This window comes from Phocoena sinus, chromosome 17 (assembly GCF_008692025.1).
Source record: "Phocoena sinus isolate mPhoSin1 chromosome 17, mPhoSin1.pri, whole genome shotgun sequence".
In the NCBI taxonomy this organism is placed as follows: Eukaryota; Metazoa; Chordata; class Mammalia; order Artiodactyla; family Phocoenidae; genus Phocoena; species Phocoena sinus.
The window spans coordinates 43,079,646-43,104,391 of record NC_045779.1 but is presented as its reverse complement, the minus strand read 5'-3'; the positions used below and the strand labels follow the sequence as shown (position 1 = coordinate 43,104,391).

General features: G+C 35.7%; 1 protein-coding gene across 16 annotated transcripts in view; it reads right to left on the bottom strand.

Moving 5' to 3' along the window:
* Window positions 1-24,746, bottom strand: part of VPS13B (vacuolar protein sorting 13 homolog B) — an 831,417-nt gene that overhangs the window by 463,244 nt on the left and 343,427 nt on the right. For 14 of the 16 annotated variants that reach the window (XR_004346563.1, XR_004346562.1, XM_032610621.1 and 11 more), the window contains one exon: window positions 21,367-21,514. Coding sequence is in view for 14 of the 16 variants with exons in the window: in XM_032610621.1 (XP_032466512.1) it covers window positions 21,367-21,514 (148 nt within the window). In the remaining 2 variants the exon portion in view is untranslated. Of the gene's footprint in view, window positions 1-11,046; window positions 11,235-21,366; window positions 21,515-24,746 lie in introns of those variants that run through there. The other 2 variants (XM_032610627.1, XM_032610618.1) reach the window with 2 other exon arrangements.

The window sequence follows — 24,746 nt, the reverse complement described above, 5'->3', positions numbered from 1 at the left end:
AGGAAGTCACAAAAGCATTTCAAGTAGGGAATAAAATGATCCAATTTAGATTTTTAATAAGATGACTCTTGCTGTCATCTAAACAATTGATGATGAGATAATCTGGAAACGATACCAGTGAGACTAATTAGCACACCCTCACTTTACTGTGTATAAGTAATTATATGGTTCTGACTAGGGAAGCAACATACAAACAGACTGAAACAGAAAGACTATAACTTGGAGGCAGAACGGACAGGAGGAGGAGACACTAAGGATGAGTCCTGGGTTTCGGCCTTGAGCAACATGGTCAATAGTGGTAGGGGAAGGTACAGAGTTGTACAGATTTGATACATGTTAGGCTTTAGGGGCCTGTAAGATACACAGAGATGTCTAGGCAACTGAATGCGAGACACCTTTAAAAAAAGAAGAAAAGAAGAAGAAAAAATATATATAAGACTGGTATAATAAAGCAAGCCAGTTAAAACAGATGTAAAATAGAAAGATCATCAGTGCAAAATAAATGTTATTATGTAGGCATGAATGGAAATACTGGGTTTTAAGGTAGGTTTAAGATGATTAAGATCAAATAAAGAAAAAATAAAATTACACTGTAGTGTCAAAAACTAATAGATAAAATAAGCTTCACCTTGCTTGAACCCTATAGCTTTCCTTTTAAAATGCAAACATAAAAAATGTCTTCTTTACTTTTTATCTGAATTGTATTTTACCACTTTATAGAACTTTCACATATCTTACTTTATTTAAGTCTTATAACAAGACTTAAATCTGTGAGATAGTTGGGTATACTTATTACCATTTTATAAATGAATAAAAAATGTGGCTGTCTGAGGTTAGCTTGAAAAGGGAGAGGAACTGGGTCAAAAACTGGTTTTTTTGGTCACTAATCTACTGGTTTTTCTACTATACCTTCCTAATTCTCGATCTATATTTTACACTGATCATGATTTTTGGCAACTCTAGTTGGCAATATAAAATTAAATAATGTGAAGAAAAAGTGACCTTTACATAGTAATTCTATTTTTAAATTTGTGGAGTTTGGATAATATATAAACCTTTAAGCAACTTGCCATAGAAACTGCAATAATGCCTGAGACTTTTCATCAAAATACAAACTACATTTGATACTATCACTCCTGAAAGCCCCTTGGGAAATAATGGCTTTTGGATTCTGCAAGTCAGCGTGACATGGCATGCAAAATTGCATCTCATGCCGAGCCAACCAGGAAAATATATGTCATCACTATGTGACATTCAGAATTTCATCTGGAAACTATAATCTTGTTCTGACTGCAAAAAGGGAGCGAGGGGTGGGGGGTGAGAAGACTGCATACAAAACAATTTGGTTGAACTTTAGCTGAATTCTTGCCAGTTTGTGTAAAAACTAGAATAACTTACTTATTTCCAAAGAAGAACTTTATATTTGAAAACCTTTCTATGCACTTATCAACATCACAATATGTTCTCAAAGAACTTTAAAATTAACTGACAGGTTTTAGGTTGTGTTATGATAGCTAATGATCTGTTAAAAAACTTTATAATGAAACAAAGTTGCAAAATTAATAAATTGTGCAAAGCAGAACTGTATTTTCAAAACTGTATATATCAAAACACCTCCTAATTCCTTTTCCCCAATTGAATAAACTCTAGGTTGAGAAACAAATGAAAACCTGTCATAAATTCTGCAATATTACGCATTCCATGTCTTTCTCTTCTAAATAATTTTTCCCCTGCCCTCCATTCATGTGTGCAACACCTTCATAATTTATTTACCTTATTCCTATCGAAACAGAAATACATGAATGTGAGTTAGTCTAAGTGTTATATAATCAACATTTTGTGTTTTAAAGCTGCTGTGACTAACTATAAAATGAAAAATTAGTAGACATGAATTGGGATAGCTGACTGACTCTCAAAAATTATCCCCAGGAACCATGTTTCTGCTATCCCTACATATTCTGGTATCGTATCTCATGCCCCTGAACACAGAAGTGGACACATGGCCCAACCTGGCTGCCACTGCGAAAATCATAATGACTAACCTCCTTGGCCACAGTGAATTGTCCAAGATGTATGCACATGAGCCACGACAGGCCAAACAAAAACCACTTCGAGTATTTTTTCAACGAATACTGGACCAGCTCACTATCTATTTGATCAGAGAGAGTTAAGTACATGAGTCCAGAGGTACCACAGCCATGTACACTGCTAGGTCAAAGAAAAAATATGTTCAGTAAGAGAGAGAAGCCAACATGAAAAGACAAGAGTTCTCACGGTGTGGAGTCTGATTCTAAGTCATTTCAAAGAAAAGATTTATACTGCATTTGCCTTTCTTACCATTTTGATTATCAGAATCAATAAATATCTCCCCCCTTTTTTTTTATTTAAAATCATTTGAATACAGTTTTTGTCTCTTGCTATCAGAGAGCCCTTTCTAATTTAGAAATGTGTCTTCTCTTGTAAAGGAAACACCTATTAGGAGAAAACCAGGCAATGTTAGTAGTTGCAACTGCCCAGCCCTTGTAGTATCATTACACAGCCTGCATAGGCTCCGAAGTGCCACAAAATGCTTTAAGAGTATCATGGGGCTTACTTCCTCAAGAACTATTCACCTTCATGCTCTGCCTAGCTCACCTGGTTCTCACTCCTTCCATTACCACATTTACTGGTCATTATCCCAGTGCCTTTCTGCCTAAGCCTGCATATTGGGAGATGCTATTGATGTTTTTACTCCTTTAATCTATTCTCCACCCCAGAAGATTTCCTGAACTACATTAGCCAATACTTTACACTAGCCAATACTTTTCTCAGTTCAACTTGGCTCCCTGCGACCCTTCCACGTGGGCCCCATATGACAGACTTCCTCTAGGTTATGCTAAACTTCCAGATAGTAGGATCCCAATATAGCAGTGTCCTCCAAATATGTGGTGCACAAAACTACGAGGCCATCCATTGAGCTGTAGGGGACAAATATGAGAATATTTATTCATATTTACTTTTATCTAAAAATGAGAAAGACATACAGTTGATATTTAGTAAAGCAGAATAACACTGAGGCTCTTCCCCATGTCAGAAGGAAACACATTAAATATACATTAATACACATTAATATACATTAAATATACTACATTAAATATACTGAAGGAAGAGTAGACGTTCAATAACAGGAAAGAAATGGCAGGGGCACTTCTCTCTTTATTTTCAGTTAACTGTGGCATATTACAATTTACATATACACAGTTAATCAAATTTATAAATTTTGTTATCTACATTTAACTAAATTCTATTACATACCTTTAACTAAATTAATCCTCATAATTTGGATATATACTTTTAAAGGATTCCTGTAAAACACACATGGCCAAACATACAAATTAAAGATACCACTAACTAAAAAATAATAATACATAAAGATGCCACTAACTTATTTAAAAGAAAAAGGCAACATGTTTCTATTAAAGATGGAAAGAATACCTTATTTATATAAGAAAGACGGAAACGTACTAGACAGTTTCAAAATGGATGAGAATAAAAAATAATTGTCCTGAGTGCATCAATGATGCCATTTCCCCTCTCGGATCGATGAATCTCAGCGAGGTGGCTTTTCAATTATGTCAGCCATTAAAATTAATTATTGAAATAAACTGAATTAAGAATTAAATCTTGAAGTTGTTATTATAAGAGTATTAAACTAAATTAAAGTTCAATACTTTGTTATAAAGTATTAAACTTTTTAAATGAAGCACAATAATATTACTTTCACTACAATATTATTGATGTATTAAAATTCTATCAGAATAATAAGACAAATTTTAAAATTAAAATTTTCTTACATGCTCTATATTAATATAATGATACACACATTTAATGCATAAATCAATAAATGATATACTATGGATGCTTAATTGAAATTTTTTACCGATAGGAAAGTACTGAGAAAAAAGTTTGAAGACTAATACTCTAAACTATTTTCAAATAGTCTGAGTTCTCTGTACTTTTTTTTTTTTTTTTACATCTTTATTGGAGTATAATTGCTTTACAATGGTGTCTTAAAAAAAGTGAATCAGTTATACATATACATATATCCCCATATCTCCTCCCTCTTGAGTCTCCCTCCCACCCGCCCTATCCCACCCCTCTAGGTGGTCACAAAGCACCGAGCTGATCTCCCAGTGCTATGCGGCTGCTTCCCGCTAGCTATCTATTTTACATTTGGTAGTGTTTATATGTCCATGTCACTCTCTCACTTCGTCCCAGCTTACCCTTCCCCCTCGCCGTGTCCTCAAGTCCATCCTCTACATCTGTGTCTTTATTCCTGTCCTGCCCCCAGGTTCCTCAGAACCATTTTTTTTTTTTTTTTAGATTCCATATATATGTGTTACCACACGGTATTTGTTTTTCTCTTTCTGAATTACTTCACTCTGTATGACACACTCTAGGTCCATCCACCTCACTACAAATAACTCAATTTCGTTTCTTTTTATGCCTGAGTAATATTCCATTGTATATATGTGCCACATCTTCTTTAACCATTCATCTGTCGATGGATACTTAGGCTGCTTCCATGTCCCGGTTATTGTAAACAGTGCTGCAATGAACACTGTGGTACATGACTCTTTCTGAATTATGGTTTTCTCAAGGGTATATGCTCAGTAGTGGGATTGCTGGGTCATATGGTAGTTCTATTTCTACATTTTTAGGAACCTCCATACTGTTCTCCATTGTGGATGTTTCAATTTACATTCCCATCAACAGTGCAAGAGGGCTCCCTTTTCTCGAGACCCTCTCCAGTATTTATTGTTTGCACATTTTTTGATGATGGCCATTCTAACTGCTGTGAAGTGATACCTCATGGGAGTTTGGATATGCATTTCTCTAATGATTAGTGATGTTGAGCATCCTTTCATATGTGTGTTGGAAATCTGTATATCTTCTTTGGAGAAATGTCTATTTAGGTCTTCTGCCCATTTTTGGATTGGTTTGTTTTTCTTTTTTTGATATTGAGTTGCATGAGCTGCTTGTAAATTTTGGAGATTAATCGTTTGTCAGTTGCTTCATTTACAAATATATTCTCCCATTCTGAGGGTTGTCTTTTCGTCTTGTTTATATTTTCCTTTGCTTTGCAAAAGCTTTTAAGTTTCATTAGGTCCCATTTGTTTTTATTTTTACTGCCATTTCTCTAGGAGGTGGGTCAAAAAGGATCTTGCTGTGATTTATGTCAGAGTGTTCTGCCTAAGTTTTCCTCTAAGAGTTTTATAGTGTCTGGCCTTATGTTTAGGTCTTTAATCCATTTTGAGTTTATTTTTTGTGTATCGTGTTAGGGAGTGCTGTAATTTCATTGTTTTACATGTAGCTGTCCAATTTGCCCAGCACCAATTACTGAAGAGGCTGTCTTTTATCCATTGCATATTCTTGCGTCTTTTATCAAAGATAAGGTGACCATATGTACATGGGTTTATCTCTGGGCTTTCTATCCTGTTCCATTAATTTATATTTTGTTTTTGTGCCAGTACCATACTGTCTTGATTACTGTAGCTTTGTAGTATAGTCTGAAGTCAGGAAGCCTGATTGCTCCAGCACCATTTTTCTTTCGCAAGATTGCTTTGACTATTTGGGGTATTTTGTGTTTCTATACAAATTGAGAAATTTTATGTTCTAGTTCTGTGAAAAATGCCATTGGTAGTTGGATAGGGATTGCACTGAATCTGTAGATTTCTTTGGGTAGTATAGTCATTTTCACAATGTTGATTCTTCCAATAGAAAAACATGGTATATTCTCCACCTGTTTGTATCATCTTTAATTTCGTTCAGCAGTGTCTTAGTTTTCTGCATAAAGGTCTTTTGTCTGCTTAAGTAGGTTTAATCCTGGGTACTTTATTCTTTGTGTTGCAATGGTGAATGGGTGTGTTTCCTTAATTTCTCTTTCAGACTTTTCATCATTAGTGTATAGGAAAGCAAAAGATTTCTGTGCATTAATTTTATATCCTGCTACTTTACCAAATTCATTGATTAGCTCTAGGACTTTTCTGGTAGCATCTTTAGGATTCCCTATGTATAGTGAGTTTTACCTCTTTTTTTCCGACTTGGATTCCTTTTAATTTTTTCTCTGATCACCGTGGCTAAAACTTCCAAAACTATGTTGAATAATAGTGGTGAGAGTGGGCAACCTTGTTTTGTTCCTGATATTAGTGGAAATGGTTTCGTTTTTCACCAGTGAGAACAATGTTGGCTGTGGGTTTGTCATATATGGCCATTATCATGTTGAGGTAAGTTCCCTCTATGTCTACTTTCTGGAGGGTTTTTATCATGAATTGGTGTTGACTTTTGTCTAAAGTCTGCATCTACTAAGATTATCATATGGTTTTTATCCTTCAATTTGTTAATATGGTTTATCACATTGATTTGCATATAGTGAAGAATCCTTGCCTTCCTGGGATAAATCCCACTTTTTCATGGTGTATGATCTTTTTAATGTGATGTTGGATTCTGTTTGCTAGTATTTTGTTGTGGATTGTTGCATCTATGTTCATCAGTGATACTGGCCTGTAGTTTTCTTTCTTTGTGACATCTTTATCTGGTTTTGGTATCAGGGTGATGGTGGCCTCATAGAATGAGTTGGGGAGTGTTCCTCCCTCTGCTATATTTTGGAAGAGTTTCAGAAGGATAGGTGTTAGCTCTTATCTAAATGTTTGATAGAATTCACCTGTGAAGCCATCTGGTCCAGGGCTTTTGTTTGTTGGAAGATTTTTAATCACAGTCTCTATTCCAGTGCTCATGTTTGGTCTGTTTATATTTTCTATTTCTTCCTGCTTCAGTCTAGGAAGGTTGTGCTTTTCTAAGAATTTGTCCATTTCTTCCAACTTGTCCATTTTATTGGCATATATAGCTGCTTGTAGTAATCTCTCATGATCCTTTGTATTTCTGCAGTGTCAGTTGTTACTTCTCCCTTTTCATTTCTAATTCTATTGAGTCTTCTCCCTTTTTTTCTTGATGAGTCTGGCTAATGGTTTATTAATTTTGCTAATCTTCTCAAAGAACCAGCTTTTAGTTTTGTTGATCTTTGCTATCATTTCCTTCATTTCTTTTTCATTTATTTCTGATCTGATCTTTATGATTTCTTTCCTTTCACTAACATTGGGGTTTTTTGGTTCATCCTTCTGTTTCCTTCTCTGATTGCTTTTGTTCTTGCTTCTCTAACTGCTGCTTTAGGTGTAGATTAGGTTGTTTATTAGAGATTTTTCTTCTTTCTTGAGGTAGGATTGTATTGCTATAAACTTCCGTCTTAGAACTGCTTATGCTGCATCCCATAGGTTTTGAGTCATTGTATTTTCAATTTCATTTGTTTCTAGGTATTTTTTTGATTTCCTCTTGATTTCTTCAGTGATCTCTTCATTATTTAGTAGTGTATTGTCCGGTCTCCATGTGTTTGTATCTTTTATAGATTTTTTCCTGTAATTGATATCTAGTCTCATAGCATTGTGGTAGGAAAAGATACTTGATATGACTACAATTTTCTTAATTTTACCAAGGCTTGATTTGTGACCCAAGATATGAACTATCCTGGAGAATGTTCCATGAGCACTTGAGAAGAAAGTGTATTCTGTTGTTTTTGGATGGAATATCCTATAAATATCAATTAAGTACAGCTTGTTTAATGTATCATTTAAAGCTTGTGTTTCCTTATTTATTTTCATTTTGGATGATCTGTCCATTGGTGAAAATGGGGTGTTAAAGTCCCCTACTATTATTCTGTTACTGCCGATTTTCCCTTTTATGGCTGTTAGCATTTGACTTATGTATTGATATCATGCTCCTATGTTGGGTATATAAATATTTACAATTGTTATATCTTCTTGCTGGATTCATCTGTTGATCATTATGTAGTGTCCTTCTTTGTCTCTTGTAATAGTCTGTTTTAAAGTCTACTTTGTCTGATATGAGAATTGCTACTCCAGCTTTCTTTTGATTTCCATTTGTATGGAATATCTTTTTCCATCCCCTCACTTTCAGTCTGTATGTGTCCCTTGGCCTGAAGTGGGTCTGTTGTAGACAGCATATATACGGGTCTTGTTTTTGTATCCATTCAGCCAGTCTATGTGTTTTGGTTGGAGCATTTAATCCATTTACATTTAAGGTAATTATCGATATGTATGTTTCTATTACCATTTTCTTAATTGTTTGGGGTTTGTTATTGTAGGTCTCTTCCTTCTCTTGTGTTTCCTGCCTAGAGAAATTCCTGTAGGATTTTTTTATAAAGCTGATTTGTTGGTGCTGAATTCTCTTAGATTTGCTTGTGTGTAAAGGTTTTACTTTTTCCGTCGAATCTGAATGAGATCCTTGCTGGGTAGTGTAATCTTGGCTGTAGTTTTTTCCCTTTCATCACTTTAAATATGTCCTGCCACTCTCTTCTGGCTTGCAGGTTTCCGCTGAAAGATCAGCTGTTAACTTTATGGGGATTCCCTTGTATGTTATTTGTTGCATGTCCCTTGCTGCTTTTAATATTTATTCTTTGTATCTAACTTTTGATAGTTTGATTAATATGTGTCTTGGCATGTTTCTCCTTGGATTTATCCTGTATAGGACTCTCTGCACTTTCTGGACTTGATTGACTATTTCTTTTCCCATATTATAAGTTGTCAAGTATAATCTCTTCAAATATTTTCTCAGTCCCTTTCTTTTTCTCTTCTTTTTCTGGGACCCCTACAAATCAAATGTTGGTGCATTTAATGTTGTCCCAGAGGTCTCTGAGATGGTCCTCTATTCTTTTCATTCTTTTTTCTTTATTCTGCTCTGCAGTAGGTATTTCCACTATTTTGTCTTCCAGGTCACTTATCTGTTCTTCTGCCTCAGTTATTCTGCTATTGATTCCTTCCAGAGAATTTTTAATTTCATTTCTTGTGTTGTTCATCATTGTTTGTTTGCTCTTTAGTTCTTCTAGGTCTTTGTTAATCGTTTCTTGTATTTTCTCCATTCTATTTTCAAGATTTTGGATCATCTTTACTATCATTACTCTGAATTCTTTTTCAGGTCGACTGCCTATTTCCTCTTCATTTGTTTGATCCTGTGGGCTTTTTACCTTGCTCCTTCATCTGCTGTGTGTTTCTGTGTGTTGTCATTTTGCTTAACTTACTGTGTTTGGGGTCTCCTTTTCCCAGTCTGCAGATTCGTGGTTCCTGCTGTTTTTGGTGTCCGGCCCCAGTGGGTAAGTTTGGTTCAGTGGGTTATGGGGGCTTCCTAGTGGAGGGGACTGGTACCTGTGTTCTGGTGGATGAGGCTGGATCTTGTATTTCTGGTGGGCAGGACCACATCTGGTGGTGTGTTCTGGGGTGTCTGTGAACTTAGTATGATTTTAGGCAGCCTCTCTTCTAATAGGTGGGTTTGTGTTCCTGTCTTGCTAATTGTTTGGCATAGGGTGTCCAGTACTGTAGCTTGTTGGTTGCTGAGTGGAGCTGGGTCTTAGCGTTGAGATGGAGAGCTCTGGGAGAGCTTTTGCCGTTTGATATTATGTGGAGGGGGGAGGTTTCTGATGGACCGGTGTCCTGAACTCTGCTCTCCCACCTCAGAGGCTCAGGCCTGACACCCAGCCAGAGCACTAAGACCCTGTCATCCACATGGCTTAGAAGGAAAGGGAGAAAAAGAAAGGAATGAAATTATATAAAGTTATTAAAATATAAAATAAATATTATTAAAAATTAAAAAATTAAAAATATAAAAAGAAAGAAAGAAGGAATAGCACAACCAAACCAAAAAAACAAATCCACCAATGCTAACAAGCACTAAAAACTATACTTAAAAAAAAAAACACGACTGACAGAACCCTAGGACAAATGGTAAAAGCAAAGCTATACAGACAAAATCACACAAAGAAAGAGAACCACCAAATCAATAAACAAATCTACCAATGATAATAAGATCTAAATACTAAATTAGATAAGTATAAAACCAGAAACGAATTAGATGCAGAAAGCAAACCCGAAGTCTACAGTTGCTCCAAAGTCCACTGCCTCAATTTTGGGATGATTTGTTGTATATTCAGGTATTTCACAGATGCAGGGTACATCAAGTTGATTGTGGAGATTTAACCCGCTGCTCTTGAGGCTGCTTGGAGAAATTTCCCTTTCTCTTCTTTGTTTGCACAGTTCCTGGGGTTCACCTTTGGATTTGGTCCTGCCTCTGTGCGTACGTCGTCCTCTGGCATCTGTTCTTCGCCCAGACAGGAGGGGGTTAAAGGAGAGACTGATTAGGGTGCTTTGAGTCACTCAGTCTGGGGGGAGGGAGGGGTACGGAATGTGGGGCGAGCCTGCGGAGGCAGAGGTCGGGATGATGTTGCAACAGCCTGAGGCACGCCATGTGTTCTCCCAGGGAAGTTGTCCTTGTATCACGGGATCCTGTCAGTGGCAGGCTGCACTGTCTCCCAGACGGGGAGGTGTGGACAGTGACTGTGCTTGCACACAAGCTTCTTGGTGGCTGCAGCAGCAGCCTTAGCATCTCATGCCCGTCTCTGGGGTCCGCACTGATAGCCGCAGCTCACACGGTCTCTAGAGCTTGTTTAGGCAGTGCTCTGAATCCCCTCTCCTCACACACCCCGGAACGATGGTCTCTTGCCTCTTAGGCAGTTCCAGACTTTTTCCCAGACTCCCTCCCAGCTAGCTGTGGGGCACTAGCCCCCTTCAGGCTGTGTTCATGCAGCCAACGCCAGTCCGCTCCCTGGGATCCGACCAGCGAAGCCCGAGCCGCGGCAGGTGAGCAGACAACACTCTCGTGCTGGTGAGTGCTGGTTGGCTCTGATCCTCTGTGCGGGAATCTCACCGCTTTGCCCTCTGCACCCCTGTTGCTGAGCTGTCCTCCATGCTCCAAAGCTTCCCTCCCTCCCACCTCCCCATCTCCACCAGCGAAGGGGCCTCCTAGTGTGTGGAAACTTTTCCTCCTTCACAGCTCCCTCTGAGGTGCATGGCCCATCCCTATTCTTTTGTCTCTTTTTTTTTCTTTTTTCTTTTGCCCTTCCCAGGTACGTGGGGAGTTTCTTGCTTTTGGGGAAGTCTGAGATCTTCTGCCAGCGTTCAGTAGGTGTTCTTAGGAGTTGTTTTACATGTAGATGTATTTCGGATGTAGTTGTGGGGAGGAAGGTTATCTCTAGGTCTTACTCCTCTGCCATCATGAAGGTCCCCTTCAATGCATTTTAAACCTTTCTCTATTCCATAAGGGGAAAATGTTTTTTAAACCGTATTTTGCTCCTGAGAGAATAAAATCAATTACATATTATGCATTAGTGTGTACTCTCATGCTTTAATATTTTCCAATGAAACTAAATATCTAATTAATCACAAAGGAATGGAATTTTATGCTAAGCTACATGATTAAAGTGAGCAACTTCTAATATACATAAATCCACAAAAGTGTATTTCTTGTACAGTAATACTATTTCCACACTATAATTAGGAACATACCTGCTCAACATTCAAGCTTAATCAAATTAAGGATTGCTTAAACATTTTTAGATGGATAACTATATTGGTATGACCCATTTTACTTATAATCCACAATTATTAAAAAGTTAGAATCCAAAATACATCAGTGCCTGCAGGAGCAAATATTACTAGTAAAATTTGGAAATCTCCTTCCTTAAAACCATCCTACAAGTTATACTGCCTTGGATGGAATGATTTTTTTTTACGATGAAGAAATTTCAAACTTGGAGTAATACATTAAACTGATTTAAAAAAAACTGAAGGTAAAGTGTAATGTCATGTCCTGTTTTCGTATAAGGAACATATTCCTTGTATGTGAAAAACAAGGGGCTTGACTTGAAAAAATTATACATTTCCTAATCTCTTACATTCTCTGTAACAGTGCAAAGATAACAATACTTATCCTGCATAAATACTTGTTTGTGGAGAGAAAATTAACTAAACTGACATATAATGGTATATACTTTATCTGCTTACCTCCTTCTCAGAGGAAGTGGCAATTATCTGTTAAATCTTATATCTGTTTATAAGATCTTACATTCTACCTGACCTGTGATCTCAGTATATAAATTATTCCAAACTTTACTGTTGCTCTAATTTTTTCTTCTCTCCTGTTTGCTTCACTGTAACTACTGACATACCCAAGTTTCTCCAGGGTCCAATTTCCTGAAAGCGTGGTATACAGAGGCTACCCCTACATACTCAACTCCCATTCATCCCCTAACAACCAAAGCTCCTCTGGCCAACTGACCTTGGCCAATTAAAGTTTTTCAGCCTCATTTTTCTTGATGACTTTACAGCATATCCTGCAGTTAGACACCCTCTTTTTGAAACTTTCATTTGTGTCATATATATATATATCATACGTTCCTTTGTTGCCTACTTCTCAGAATGAAGCTTCTCAATCTTCTCCATTGGCTCCTACTCCTTACTCTTTAATGAAAAGTTGCTCAGAATTTAATTTTGGGCTTTCTTCTGATCTTGCTGTGCATGGTCTCCTTGAGAGATCATGCACTCTGTGGCTCTGACTAGAATCCATATGGTGATAACTCCCAAACCTGTTATCTCTCATTGAGAAAAACCCAAACCACACCTCAGACATGAAAATACTTTTACCAGCTATGTCTTCTGGTATCCCCACTAAAAGAAAAATGTTTATTTCCTATTTCTCTTCTAAAACTCAGCTTGTAACATTCTATTTTAAGTTGTTGTGGCAAAGACAGCTAAATAACCTCTAATATCTATTCTCCCCTTTTTTCTTAGTTAAAAGCCACACGTTTTGGCCAGGTGTGTGGCCTTAAAGAATAGAGACTACCATCCTGAGACCCCTGCATAGCTACATATGATCATGTGATAAATTTCTGGCCAAGAGAAGTGAAGCAAAAGTGAAGGGTGCAACTTCTGTACAATATTTAAAGAAATAAAAGCGTCCCCTTTACTCATTTCCCACTCATTGAAATGTAGATATGATAAATGGCTGAAGCATCCATTGTGGACCATAAGGCAAGTGTGGCAACACAGGCCACCCATGGGGAATAAGAAAGTACCTGATCTTAGAGAACCTTAACACCTCTGGATGCCTACTCAAAGCTTTCACATGAGAGCCATAAAATTCAATCTTGCTTTTTTTTTTTTATTTTTTAAAAAAAGCCGCCATGAACATTTAAGTATAAGTCTTTGTATGGACACATGCTTTCATCTCTCTTAGGTAAATACTGAAAGGATATCATAAGTAGATATATGTTTAATTTTTTGAGAGACTACCAAACTGTTTTTCTAAGTGACTTTGTTATGTTACAGTTCTACCAGCTGTATATGACACTTCTAGGTGCTATATATCCTCACCAGTGTTGGGTATGGTCAGTCTTCTTAAATTTGTCTGTTCTGGAGGGTGTGTAGTGGTAGCTCATTGTGGTTTTGATTTGCATTTCCCTGGTGACTACTGATGTTGAGCATCTTTTTCTGTGCTTATTTACCATACATATAACTTTATTGGTGTAGTGCTTGTTCAAAAATTTTGTTAAATTTTTTAATGGGTTGTCTGTTTTCTAATTATTGAATTTTGAGAGTCCCATATATATTTTGGATACAAGTCCTTGGTAAATTACATTATTTCCACATATTTTCAAAAAAATTCAATCTTGTTTAAATCACTGTTACTGAGGATTTTCTGATACCTTCAGCCAAATTTAATACAATCTTAAAAATTACAGTTAAATTACTGTTTAGTTTAAAAATACTATATTTTGAAATCAGGTCAGGAAAAAAACATAATTAGAAATATTCTACATAATAGCCCAAGTTCATTGTCAAAAGAAAGATTCTTTAAAAAAAAAGGAAGTCTGAAAACTTTCACTATCTGTAACATAAAGTAACAAAGTGCTTTTCAAATTTCAAGATTTTTCATATTTCTCTTTGAGAACTAAATAAAATAGAATTTCCATATGCTGGACAAAAACTTTAAATATCTGAAACATAATAAATATTTAATTTAATTTTGTTGGAAGCATGAATGACTCCAGGATATATTTAAGGACATATCAGGGAAGAAAAAACATGTCAGGAGTAGTGTTTCCCTTTGGAGTTTATGCCAGGAACTGAACCACTGAAGTGACACCCGACTAAAGCCAGGCAGAACCTCCACGCTCATCACAGAGGTGAGCTGTTTCCCAGTATATTCACGTTGGTAGCTCTGACACAAAATTCTTAACTAGCTTAGTCCAATGGAACTGGGCTGAAAATTTAGAACAATTCCTTTGACAAAAAAAAAAAAGAAAAAAGAAAAAGATACTCTGAAGTTGGCTGGTTATATATTAGGTTTTAGAGAGGAATTTTTACATAGACCTCATTTTAGGGCTGCTTATGCCATTAAGGAATGAAAGAGGCAGCTAATACTCACAAAATGACTACTATAACCTAGAAATTACATTTTTTTAAAAGTACCATTAAATATTTTCTAACTGGGGCTTCCCTGGTGGCGCAGTGGTTGAGAGTCCGCCTGCCGATGCAGGGGACACGGGTTCGTGCCCCGGTCCGGGAAGATCCCACATGCCGCGGAGCGGCTGGGCCCGTGAGCCATGGCAGCTGAGCCTGCGCGTCCGGAGCCTGTTGCTCCGCAACGGGAGAGGCCACAACAGTGAAAGGCCCACGTATGGCAAAAAAAAAAAATATATATATATATATATATTTTTTTTTCTAACCTTGGGTAAGTTGACCTCTTAAAGACTCAGTCTCCTTAATTATTAAGTGAAGGGGTATGTGGGATTATATGTATGTCCAATTTCCTAGAGATACATATAATCCCACATGAGTTTTCTACAGGTATCTACATGCCTCACTCCCTCACCTGCTTCAAGTATCTAGTCAAACATGAACTTTTAGTGAGATCTACTGTGACTAACTTAATTATCATCTGACAGTTCACTAAAGCTCTGTACATTTTTCCCCTTTATTCTTTTTGTGCTCCAATTTGGCAAGTCTCTATTGCTATGTCTTCAAGTTTATTATTTCTTCTTCTGCAATGTCTACTTTACTGCAAATTCCACCCAGTGAGTTTCTGATATCAGATATTATATTTTTCATCTCTAGAGTTGGGCACGGTTCCTTTTTATATCTTCTATTTCTCTCCAAATTGTATTCATCTTTCCTCAAACATCTGAAGTTATAGTACCTGTTTTAAAGTACAAGTATTTAATATACCTGCTAATGCTATCATCTGTCATTTCTCAGTTTATTCCTATTGCTAGTTTTCCTCCTTGTCAAAGTTGCCTGCTTCTTTGCATCTCTAATAGTTTTGGGTTGGATGCTTGACACTGTGACTTCTAAGCTGTTATGTATCTGGATCTTGTTGTATTCCTCTTAATAGCACTGAGCTTCATTTGGCCAGCAGTAAACTCACTCACTGTTTTGGTTTCTTCAGAGGCTTTTTTAAAGTGTGTTTAAGGTGAGTCTAGGTAGGCTTTACTCTATGGAAAGTTTAGCTCCAATACTGAGGTGTCATCTTTTTGGGGTCTTCACTGAGTGTCCCGAATGGTCAGTTGGAATTGTGAACTAAGCACAGTGGGAACCTGAATGCCTTTTAGCCATGTGTGAGCTCTGGGAATCAGTCAGACCATAGGTCCTTGGTCATCCTTTGCCCAACTTTGTGGAGTCTCATCCTATTCAGGCACAGCTTACTATTCAGCAAATACTCAAGGAGAAATCTATCACTGACCTCTGAAGCTCTTTTGCTGCATAGCTTTCTCTCTCTGAAACTCTGTCCCATAATTTCCAGTCATCTCTGCTTCCTTATACTTCAATCCCTTTGCTTCCCTAAACCTCAATTCAGCAAGACAGCTGAGTTCAGCTTGATACATCCCACCCTGCTCTGTGGTCTGGAATGTGCCTTCAGCCAAAAAGCCAGGATAATCCTAGGGCTCAACTCATTTGCTTCCCTTTAACGAGGGATCACAGTATTGCACTGCCTACTGTCCGATGTCTAGAAACTTTTTTTGTTCTCCCATATATTTTGACCAGTTTATTAGTTATTTACAACAAGAATATAAATCTAGTTCCTGTTCCTCCATCACAGTCAGAAGCTAAAGTTTTATACGTTTAATTTGTGGCATTATCTACTAAAATTTACATCAATTATCCGGTCTTCATTTACTATTATCTTGGTATTATTTAAGGAGTCAAATTAAAAGGTCTTCTATTATTTTAACTATGTACTTACAGTGCTTTAGACTTAAGAGGTAATATATAAACATGTAAGATAAAAATGGCTAGTATTTTTTAAAGAGCTATCATTTATGAAGGATCCTGCTTTTTAAAGTTTTCATCTCCATTACAGACATTTTCATCAAGAGTTCCAATTTAATGTTCATAACATTTCCAAAACATAGGGTAAACAGATGTCATAGTTTTTAGTGGTTTCCTTGTTTTGAAGGATATACAGATTCTCTAGAAGATCATTTAGAATTTTGTGATAATACATTATCTTCATGTGAAACACGCTTTTATTCTGGCTTGGCCTGCCCTACGTGCCTATATCACTGAAACAGTGCTGTTCTGCTGTCAACACATTTCCAGCCATCAAGCACATGTTCCCCCTGCAGCCAGCTACTTAAGATTGGTTAATTGAGATTGGAAGAGAATGTCTGCTTCTTGATGAATAATTAAAAAGCAAAATCAAGCCCAGTGCAATATCACCAAGCCTCAGTCTTCATGTGCCAATACTACTATATAACTTGGGGATGAACTTAAGACCAACTTTGGACCTTAGGTTGAGAATGTAAAAATTAAAAATTATTTTAATAAGAATTCAAGCATAAATTAACACATTTCTCCACTTGTAAAATTCAGTTAAAAAATTAAAACGTGCATTTCACAACAATGTGAATACACATCCTCCTCAACTTACAATGGGTTATGTCCTGATAAACCCATCATAAAGTGAAAATATCTTAAGTTGAAAATGCATTTAATACACCTAACCTACTGAATTTCAGAGCTTAGCCTAACCTACCTTAAATGTGCTCAGAACACTTACATTAGCCTACAGGTGGGCAAAATTATCAAACACAAAGCCTATTTTATACTATATAATTGAATAACTCATGTAACTTACTGAATACTGTACTGAGAGTAAAAAACAAAATGGTCGAATGGTTGTGAGTGTTTTGGTTGTTTACCCTCATGGTTGCATGGCTGACTGAAAGCTGTGGCTCACTGCCCCTGCCCAGCATCACCAGAGAATCCCACCTCATATCGCTAGCCTGGGAAAAGATCAAAATTCACATTCGAAGTATGGCTTCTACTGAATGCATATTGCTTTCACAACATCATAAAGTCGAAAATCTGTAAGTCAAACCATGATGAGTTGGGGACCATCTGTATACTTAACACAACTGAACTATACACTTAAAAAGGTTAAGATAGTAAAACAAAAACAACAAGAAAAAAGGTTTGTAAAAGGCTATGAATACCTTACCAAATTCATTATAGCTTATGATACAGTGTAAGTAATAATTAAAATAGTGATAACCACATTTAGAAGTAGATACAAATTCAAAGGACTCATAAAGCATTTTTAACGTAAAACCAAAACAGGAGCTGTATACTCTAATTAAATATAAAACAGAAAATTTTGAAACATAATTCTAAATAAAGAAAATGATTAGTACAGAGCATTCTCAAAAGAGAGAACGATACCAACAAGCTTTCCAAAGAAGTGAAAATGGTGGCATCCAAGGGGCAAAGATACATTGGTCAGAAAGTAGAAATGTTATACCCAGGGATTTTTACTTTCTACAAATGCCCACAGTCCAAAAACAAGCAAGCACAGGCATCAATTTGATAACTGTTCATTGTTATGCTTGAGTAAATATCTGGTGATACATAGACATCCTCACCTATAAGGAAAATACCTACAGGATATATAACCTAAGGGTTCTAGAGATGGGGAAACACTAAAGACAGAAAAAGCAAATATCCACACTCAAATGCAAAGAACCACAGTTCACATTTGTAATTTGAAATAAAGAATAATGTGTTATTTGCTGGATCCTATGTTACTTCTATTTTTGGTTTTTTAAGGAACCTCCATACTGTTCTACATAGTGGCTGTACCAATTTACATTCCCACCAACAGTGTAGCAGGGTTCACCTATCTCCACACCCTCTCCAGCATTTATTGTTTGTAGACTTTTTCATGGTGGCCATTCTGACCAGTGTGAGGTGATACCATATGATCCAGCAATCCCACTCCTTGGCATGTATCCAGAGAAAACCATAATTCGGAAAGATACATGCACCCCAATGTTCATTGCAGCACTATTTACAATAGACAAGACATGAAAACAACCTAAATGTCCATCAATAGAGGAATGGATAAAGATGTGGTACATATTTAAAATGGAATATTAGCCATAGAAAAGAACAAAATAATGCCATTTGCAGCAACATGGATGGACCTGGAGATTATCATACTGAGTGAAGTAAGTCAGACAAAGAAAATATCATATGATATCACTCATATGTGGAATCTAATTTTGAAAAATGATATAAATGAACTTATTTACAAAACAGAAACAGACCCACAGATTTCAAAAACAAACTTATGATTACCAAAGGGGAAATGTGGGGGGGAGGGATAAATTAGGAGCTTGGGATTAACACACACACACACACACACACACACACACACACACACACACTACTATATATAAAATAGATAACCAACAAGGACCTACTGTATAGGACAGGGAACTGTACTCAACATTCTGTAATAACCTATATGGGAAAAGAATGAATATATGTATATGTATAACTGAATCACTATGCTGTACATCTGAAAATAATATAACATTTTAAATCAACTATACTCCAATAAAATTTAAAGACTAAATAAATAAAATTTTTTAAAAAGAATAATGTGTTTATGTTTTTAGATTATAAAGTAATAATTACTGATGAGAAATTATGTTTGGGGTTTTTCTTAATTTATTCAAAATAAAATACTAATTTCTTATAATTAAGTGGGAAAGTATATGAAAGCAAAATAAATCTCAGATATTAACCGATATCATTCATGAATTGATAGGTAACCAATACGAGATGTGAATTTATCTATGAAACTTCTCCATGCATAGCAAATGCATTCTAAAATCTATGATATTTTCTACATAGTTCTGTCATGTAATTTCATTTAAATCATAAGTATTTTCTGTCATCTTTAGTTGTCCTTAACAATTACTTTACATCAATTATCAAGTGTGATTTAAAAAACTGGACTAAATAGTAAAGCAGGAGGTCAGAATATGTGGTTAATATGCATATAAAATTAAACTTATTTTTATCAATTGATACTTAGTGGACATTTATTTTATCTTATTAAGAGGTGATATTTATAAACCATTATGTAACCTACCAGTTCAAGAGATCTAAAGTCTGAAACCTAGCATGGTATCGAAAGGAAATATCTAATTTTATATTAAAAAATCAATACAACTTACAGATCATCCTCCTATAATACAAAAAATAAGCAAAAGCATTTTTATCAATTGGTAAAGAAAATCTCAACATATCAACAGGCTTGTGGATACTGACAGGTGGAAGTCTAATGATTCCACAAAATAAACATAACATCCTATTTTAAGAAAAGTAATAGAACACAGAATAATAGTTATGTATAAAACTGCACAAAAATGTATGTTAGCATTTTTACTGCTGTTGTTTTTAAATACGGTAAGGAAACTAACTTTTCTTCTAAACCACAAATGTTAGCTTGAACTTCCTTGTGTATATGATCATATTTTAGATTCCTTAAGGGCAGGGATCATGTCTTATTAATATTCCTACCCTCAAAATTACTTACAACAGAGTCTTGCCCATTATAGATATTCAGTAAGTGTTTTCGAGTTACTGAAAATATAAAACCTCTTTTAATATGGTTGGGGATATATGAGTTATATGGAATAAATCTGAATATCTAAGGGAAAACATTAGAAATTTAAAACACTACTTAAAATGAAATCATAACTTCTTCTTTTCCGATTTGGATTCCTTTTATTTCTTTTTCTTCTCTGACTGCTGTGGCTAAAACTTCCAAAACTATGTTGAATAACAGTGGTGAGAGTGGGCAACCCTGTCTTGTTCCTGATCTTAGTCCATCAACAGATAAATGGATAAAGAAGATGTGGCACATATATACAATGGAATATTACTCAGTCATAAAAGGAAACGAAATTGTTATTTGTAGTGAGGTGGATGGATCTAGAGTCTGTCATACGGAGTGAAGTAAGTCAGAAAGAGAAAAACAAATACCATACGCTAACACATATATATGGAATCTAAGAAAAAAAGTGGTCATGAAGAACCTAAGGGCAAGACAGGAATAAAGACACAGACCTACTAGAGAATGGACTTAAGGATATGGGGAGGGAGAAGGGTAAGCTGTGACAAAGTGAGAGAGTGGCATGGACATATATACACTACCAAACGTAAAATAGATAGCTAGTGGGAAGCGGCCGCATAGCACAGGGAGATCAGCTAGGTGCTTTGTGACCACCTAGAGGGGTGGGATAGGGAGGGCGGGAGGGAGGGAGACAAAAGAGGGAAGAGATATGGGGACATATGCATATGTATAACTGATTCACTTTGTTATAAAGCAGAAACTAACACACCATTGTAAAGCAATTATACTCCAATAAAGATGTTAAAAAAATTTTTTAATAAATAAAGCAATAAAAAAGTGGGTTTTTAATTACACAAAAGGAAATAAAAGAAATTATTTTATGTAAGAATATGTTTTATATTTGCATAGGTGATCTAGCTAACAAATAGAAGGGGGAAGGAAAGAAGACTGAGATGTAGGGTGGATTGCAAGAATTCACTTTAAGAAGGAACATAATGATATTATTGGGAGATGATTTTCCATGGGTCTCTTGTGGTTTTGCCTGTCTTACAAGTAGAGGCAGTCAATGCCTTTGTTTCCAATGTTATTTTCAAGGATATCTGTACAGTGTACAGCCTCAGAAGACAAAGATATTGTCTTCCTTCTGAACAAAGAGCAGGTTTGCTTACAGTCTTGTAAGGTACACATAGGGCCTCCTAGAGAAAATGGCAGGCATAATTTCTACCCATTATAAAGTTCAGGTTCCTCTCCTGTAATATAATCCACTGTATACAGGTATCACTTGGCCCTCTTCGTGCCATCTTGTAGGAATTAGGCTTAGGGCAGGGACACAAAAAAATGCTAATACTTCGGTAACTGCTAATGCTATAGATAATAAAGTCCTTTGTCTCCATTCCAGGATTCTTGTGTCTCTGGGCAGCATTCATGAAATTATGGCCTGGATAACTTCTTAGCTTAGAGGCAGGGTGAAATCACAGACCCTTTAGAATTCTTGACACATACCTGTTATTGTTTTTGTTTTTATAGGGCTGCTGGCATATTCAGAGGCCTGATATGACTGTTGCTTTGCCAAGGGTGCACTTCCAACAGACACCTCATCCTCCTTCCTTCTGCTAATTGGCATAACAAGAGGAACAGCTATCACAGGCTGCTGGAGAGAGTCAAATGAAAAACTGAATTATTTACTATTTCTTAAGCAGAGAAGGTTAAACACAGCATCATTGAAGAAAGTCCGTCACGTGTTGTGGTTGAGGCTTTATTCATTTTTAATTAATAATCACCCATAATCCCTACCCCCCCAGAGATAACCATCATTAGCATTTTGATAAATTTTCCCCCAGTGTCTACATATTTTGTTTTCAATTGAGGTATAATTGAGGTACATCTTTATGTGAGTTCCAAGTGCATGACACAGTGATTTGATATTTCTGTACATTACAAAATGATCACCATGATATGTCTAGTTATCATCTGTCACCACACAAAGATATTATAATTGACTACATACCCCATGCTATACATGGGGCTTTATTATTTTAAATCAATGAATCAGTCAATCTCTCTTGCCCTCCCTCTTGGTCACTGTCTCTCACACACACTCACACAGGAACATTTAACAATTTCAATTTTAAATTAGAATTCTGTGCAAAAACCAAGAGAGCTTGGAATTAATTAAAATTTAACATAAATTTTAGTAAGAAGTATAAAGGTAACATGTTAGAGGCAAATCAAAACTAAAATTAACTTTGAAAATTATGATCACTAGTAAATGAAAAGTTATCCTTATAAAATGATATTTTAGGGAAGTATTTCTATAAACTGATTAGGTACATGTTAATATGGACAATCCAATTTTTTTGAGAATTGCTGAAAATCTCTATATTGCATCTGACAAAGTGATATCCACAGCATATTTAGAAAGCACAGAAAAGTATCTATAGTTAGAGAAAGCTGGAAAACATTACGATCCTATATTGAATACATGAGTGCTGAGCTGGACAATAAAGCAGCTGTTTCATCTTTATTCACTGAAATAAAGTCTGATGTTACTGCTGATGACGCCCAATACAATCTTGTCAGATTTTTGGCCAAAAAAAAAAAAGGTTATTTTTAAGTTTTCTTCAGGATCAAAGATCAATGTTGAACTGAGTGGAAAACAATCATCAAATGTTGGGTTTTAGCCACAAATTGAGGAGGAAATTGCAGCTTGGGAAACAACAGATGATAACTGTGATACAGCTGTATCAGATGGTGAATCTGAAGGGGGTTGGTTAGGCTGGAGTGTGGTCTAATGTTACCCTCAACACTACAACATCCACACTTTTATAGATCCAACTTTAAGTTTCACCCAACTTATGGTAACTATTTAATATTATCTAAATTATGAATAAATATTTCAATGAGAACATAGGTACATTATATAACCATATAATATAATGGAAAAAAAGCCAAATTATTTTACAAGTTGTTCCCTAGGGTGAGTAAAAGGACAAGAAAACTGATGATGAGAAAATGAAAGATTAAATATATTGTGGGAAACACCACAATGAAGAATATCTGCTTTCATGTTAAGTATTTAGTCAAACTGATAATATTTTTACAAATCTAAATAGGAAATAATATTTAAGAGCTAGATAAGAAATGCTGAGTCTAATTTAAACTTGCTCATCTATAAAACAAGGGGGTGGAGATGTCTACTAGAAAATCCCTTTGTGCTCTAACACTTAGTGATTCCATAATCCCTTGAATTTCCTGGACATCATTTATAAACCTGGAATTGATGAAGCACTCAAAGAAGTTAGGACCAAGTTTAGAACCAAAATTAATATATAATATGTAATTACAGAAAAATTCCGTGCTGTATAGTGTGATATTTAATTCATGCACAATAGGTGAAAGATGAGATTGATGGACGCTATGATATTGGAAATACCCAACAACAAACAAACAAAAAAATCTTTCTTTTGGTGGTTGAGACTCTGGGTGCATTTTCACATCAGTAAAAATACAGTAAAAGGCCAAATGAAAACCCTTTCTAGGGCTTCCCTGGTGCTTTTTTGGAAATATGAAGACCCCAGTCAAAAATATCAAAAGAAGGAGCATTTATTTTTAGCAACCGCCTGTTGCTCTACTTACATTCTTCTGCCTTCTGGTACGGGATATTCCCCCAAATTTCCATTGTGCCCTAGTCCCATATCTGTCCTATTGTTGCCCCATCAGTATCCTGTGGTCCCCAAATACCTAAAAAGCCTTTTGTCCCTCTTCCTATAAAATTTTCCTTTATTAATTTAATAAATGTAAAAATATAGGAAATTATGAAGAATAAAAGAACATCCATATTTTCATTATAACCAATAATTACTGGCAATTAACAATTTATCATATTTGCTTTTTTTAAGGAGAAAAGTAAAATATTACAGATAAAGCTAAAATCCCCTCTGATTGCTAACTGCCCATTCCTCCCAGAGTCAATCACTTTTATGATATTGATACAATCCTTTAATATTTTACACCCATATTTACTTACACATATGCCATATATAGTTTATATATAATGTATACTATATATAATATGTGATATATAATAGATAATATATAATATGTAATATATGCAGGGTGGTTTGGGAAAAATATAAGTACTCTCATATTACGTATGTCCTTGGGAAATTGATTTTTGAATCAATTTTGAGACTTCCATACTAAAACCTATTGAATAATTTTTAACAAAAAAAATAATACATCATGTTAATGTGCCATGCTTTATTTATTTGCTTCGTTAGAGACAGTCATTTAGGTTGTCTCCAATTTTACACCATTGCAAAGAATTCCGCAAGGACAGGCTTATACATGACTCCTTAGGCTCATATGAATGTCACTGTAAGAACACAGCTCTATCAAAAAGTGGAATTTTGGGGTCATAGGCTACAGTCATGTGTAATTTTATTAGACACTGACAAATTTATTAATTTTCACTCACAAGAGTAATATACGAGTCCATCCATTTTCTACATCTTCACCACTACTGAATACTAGCCTTTTTTCACACAACAGATTTTAAAAGTGAAGATGATTAGTTATGGGTTGATAGGTGTTGAAACTGGGCAATAAGGTCATAGGGTTCAACTATACTCTCAATTTTCCATGTTGGAGAAAATGTAGAACTGAAATAGTAGATTAAAGGCATTTTTAAAGCATATTTTTGAGATATGCTGAACTGTAGCAAAATAGTAATATTATAAAGTGCTGACGAAAATATAAACTGTACACCAATTCTGGAAGCAAACTGGCAATATTACAAAGGCCTTAAAATATGCTAAACCACATGCCTAAAGTTACTAGTTACACTTCTAAAAATATATTCTAAGTTAATAATTAAAGAAAAA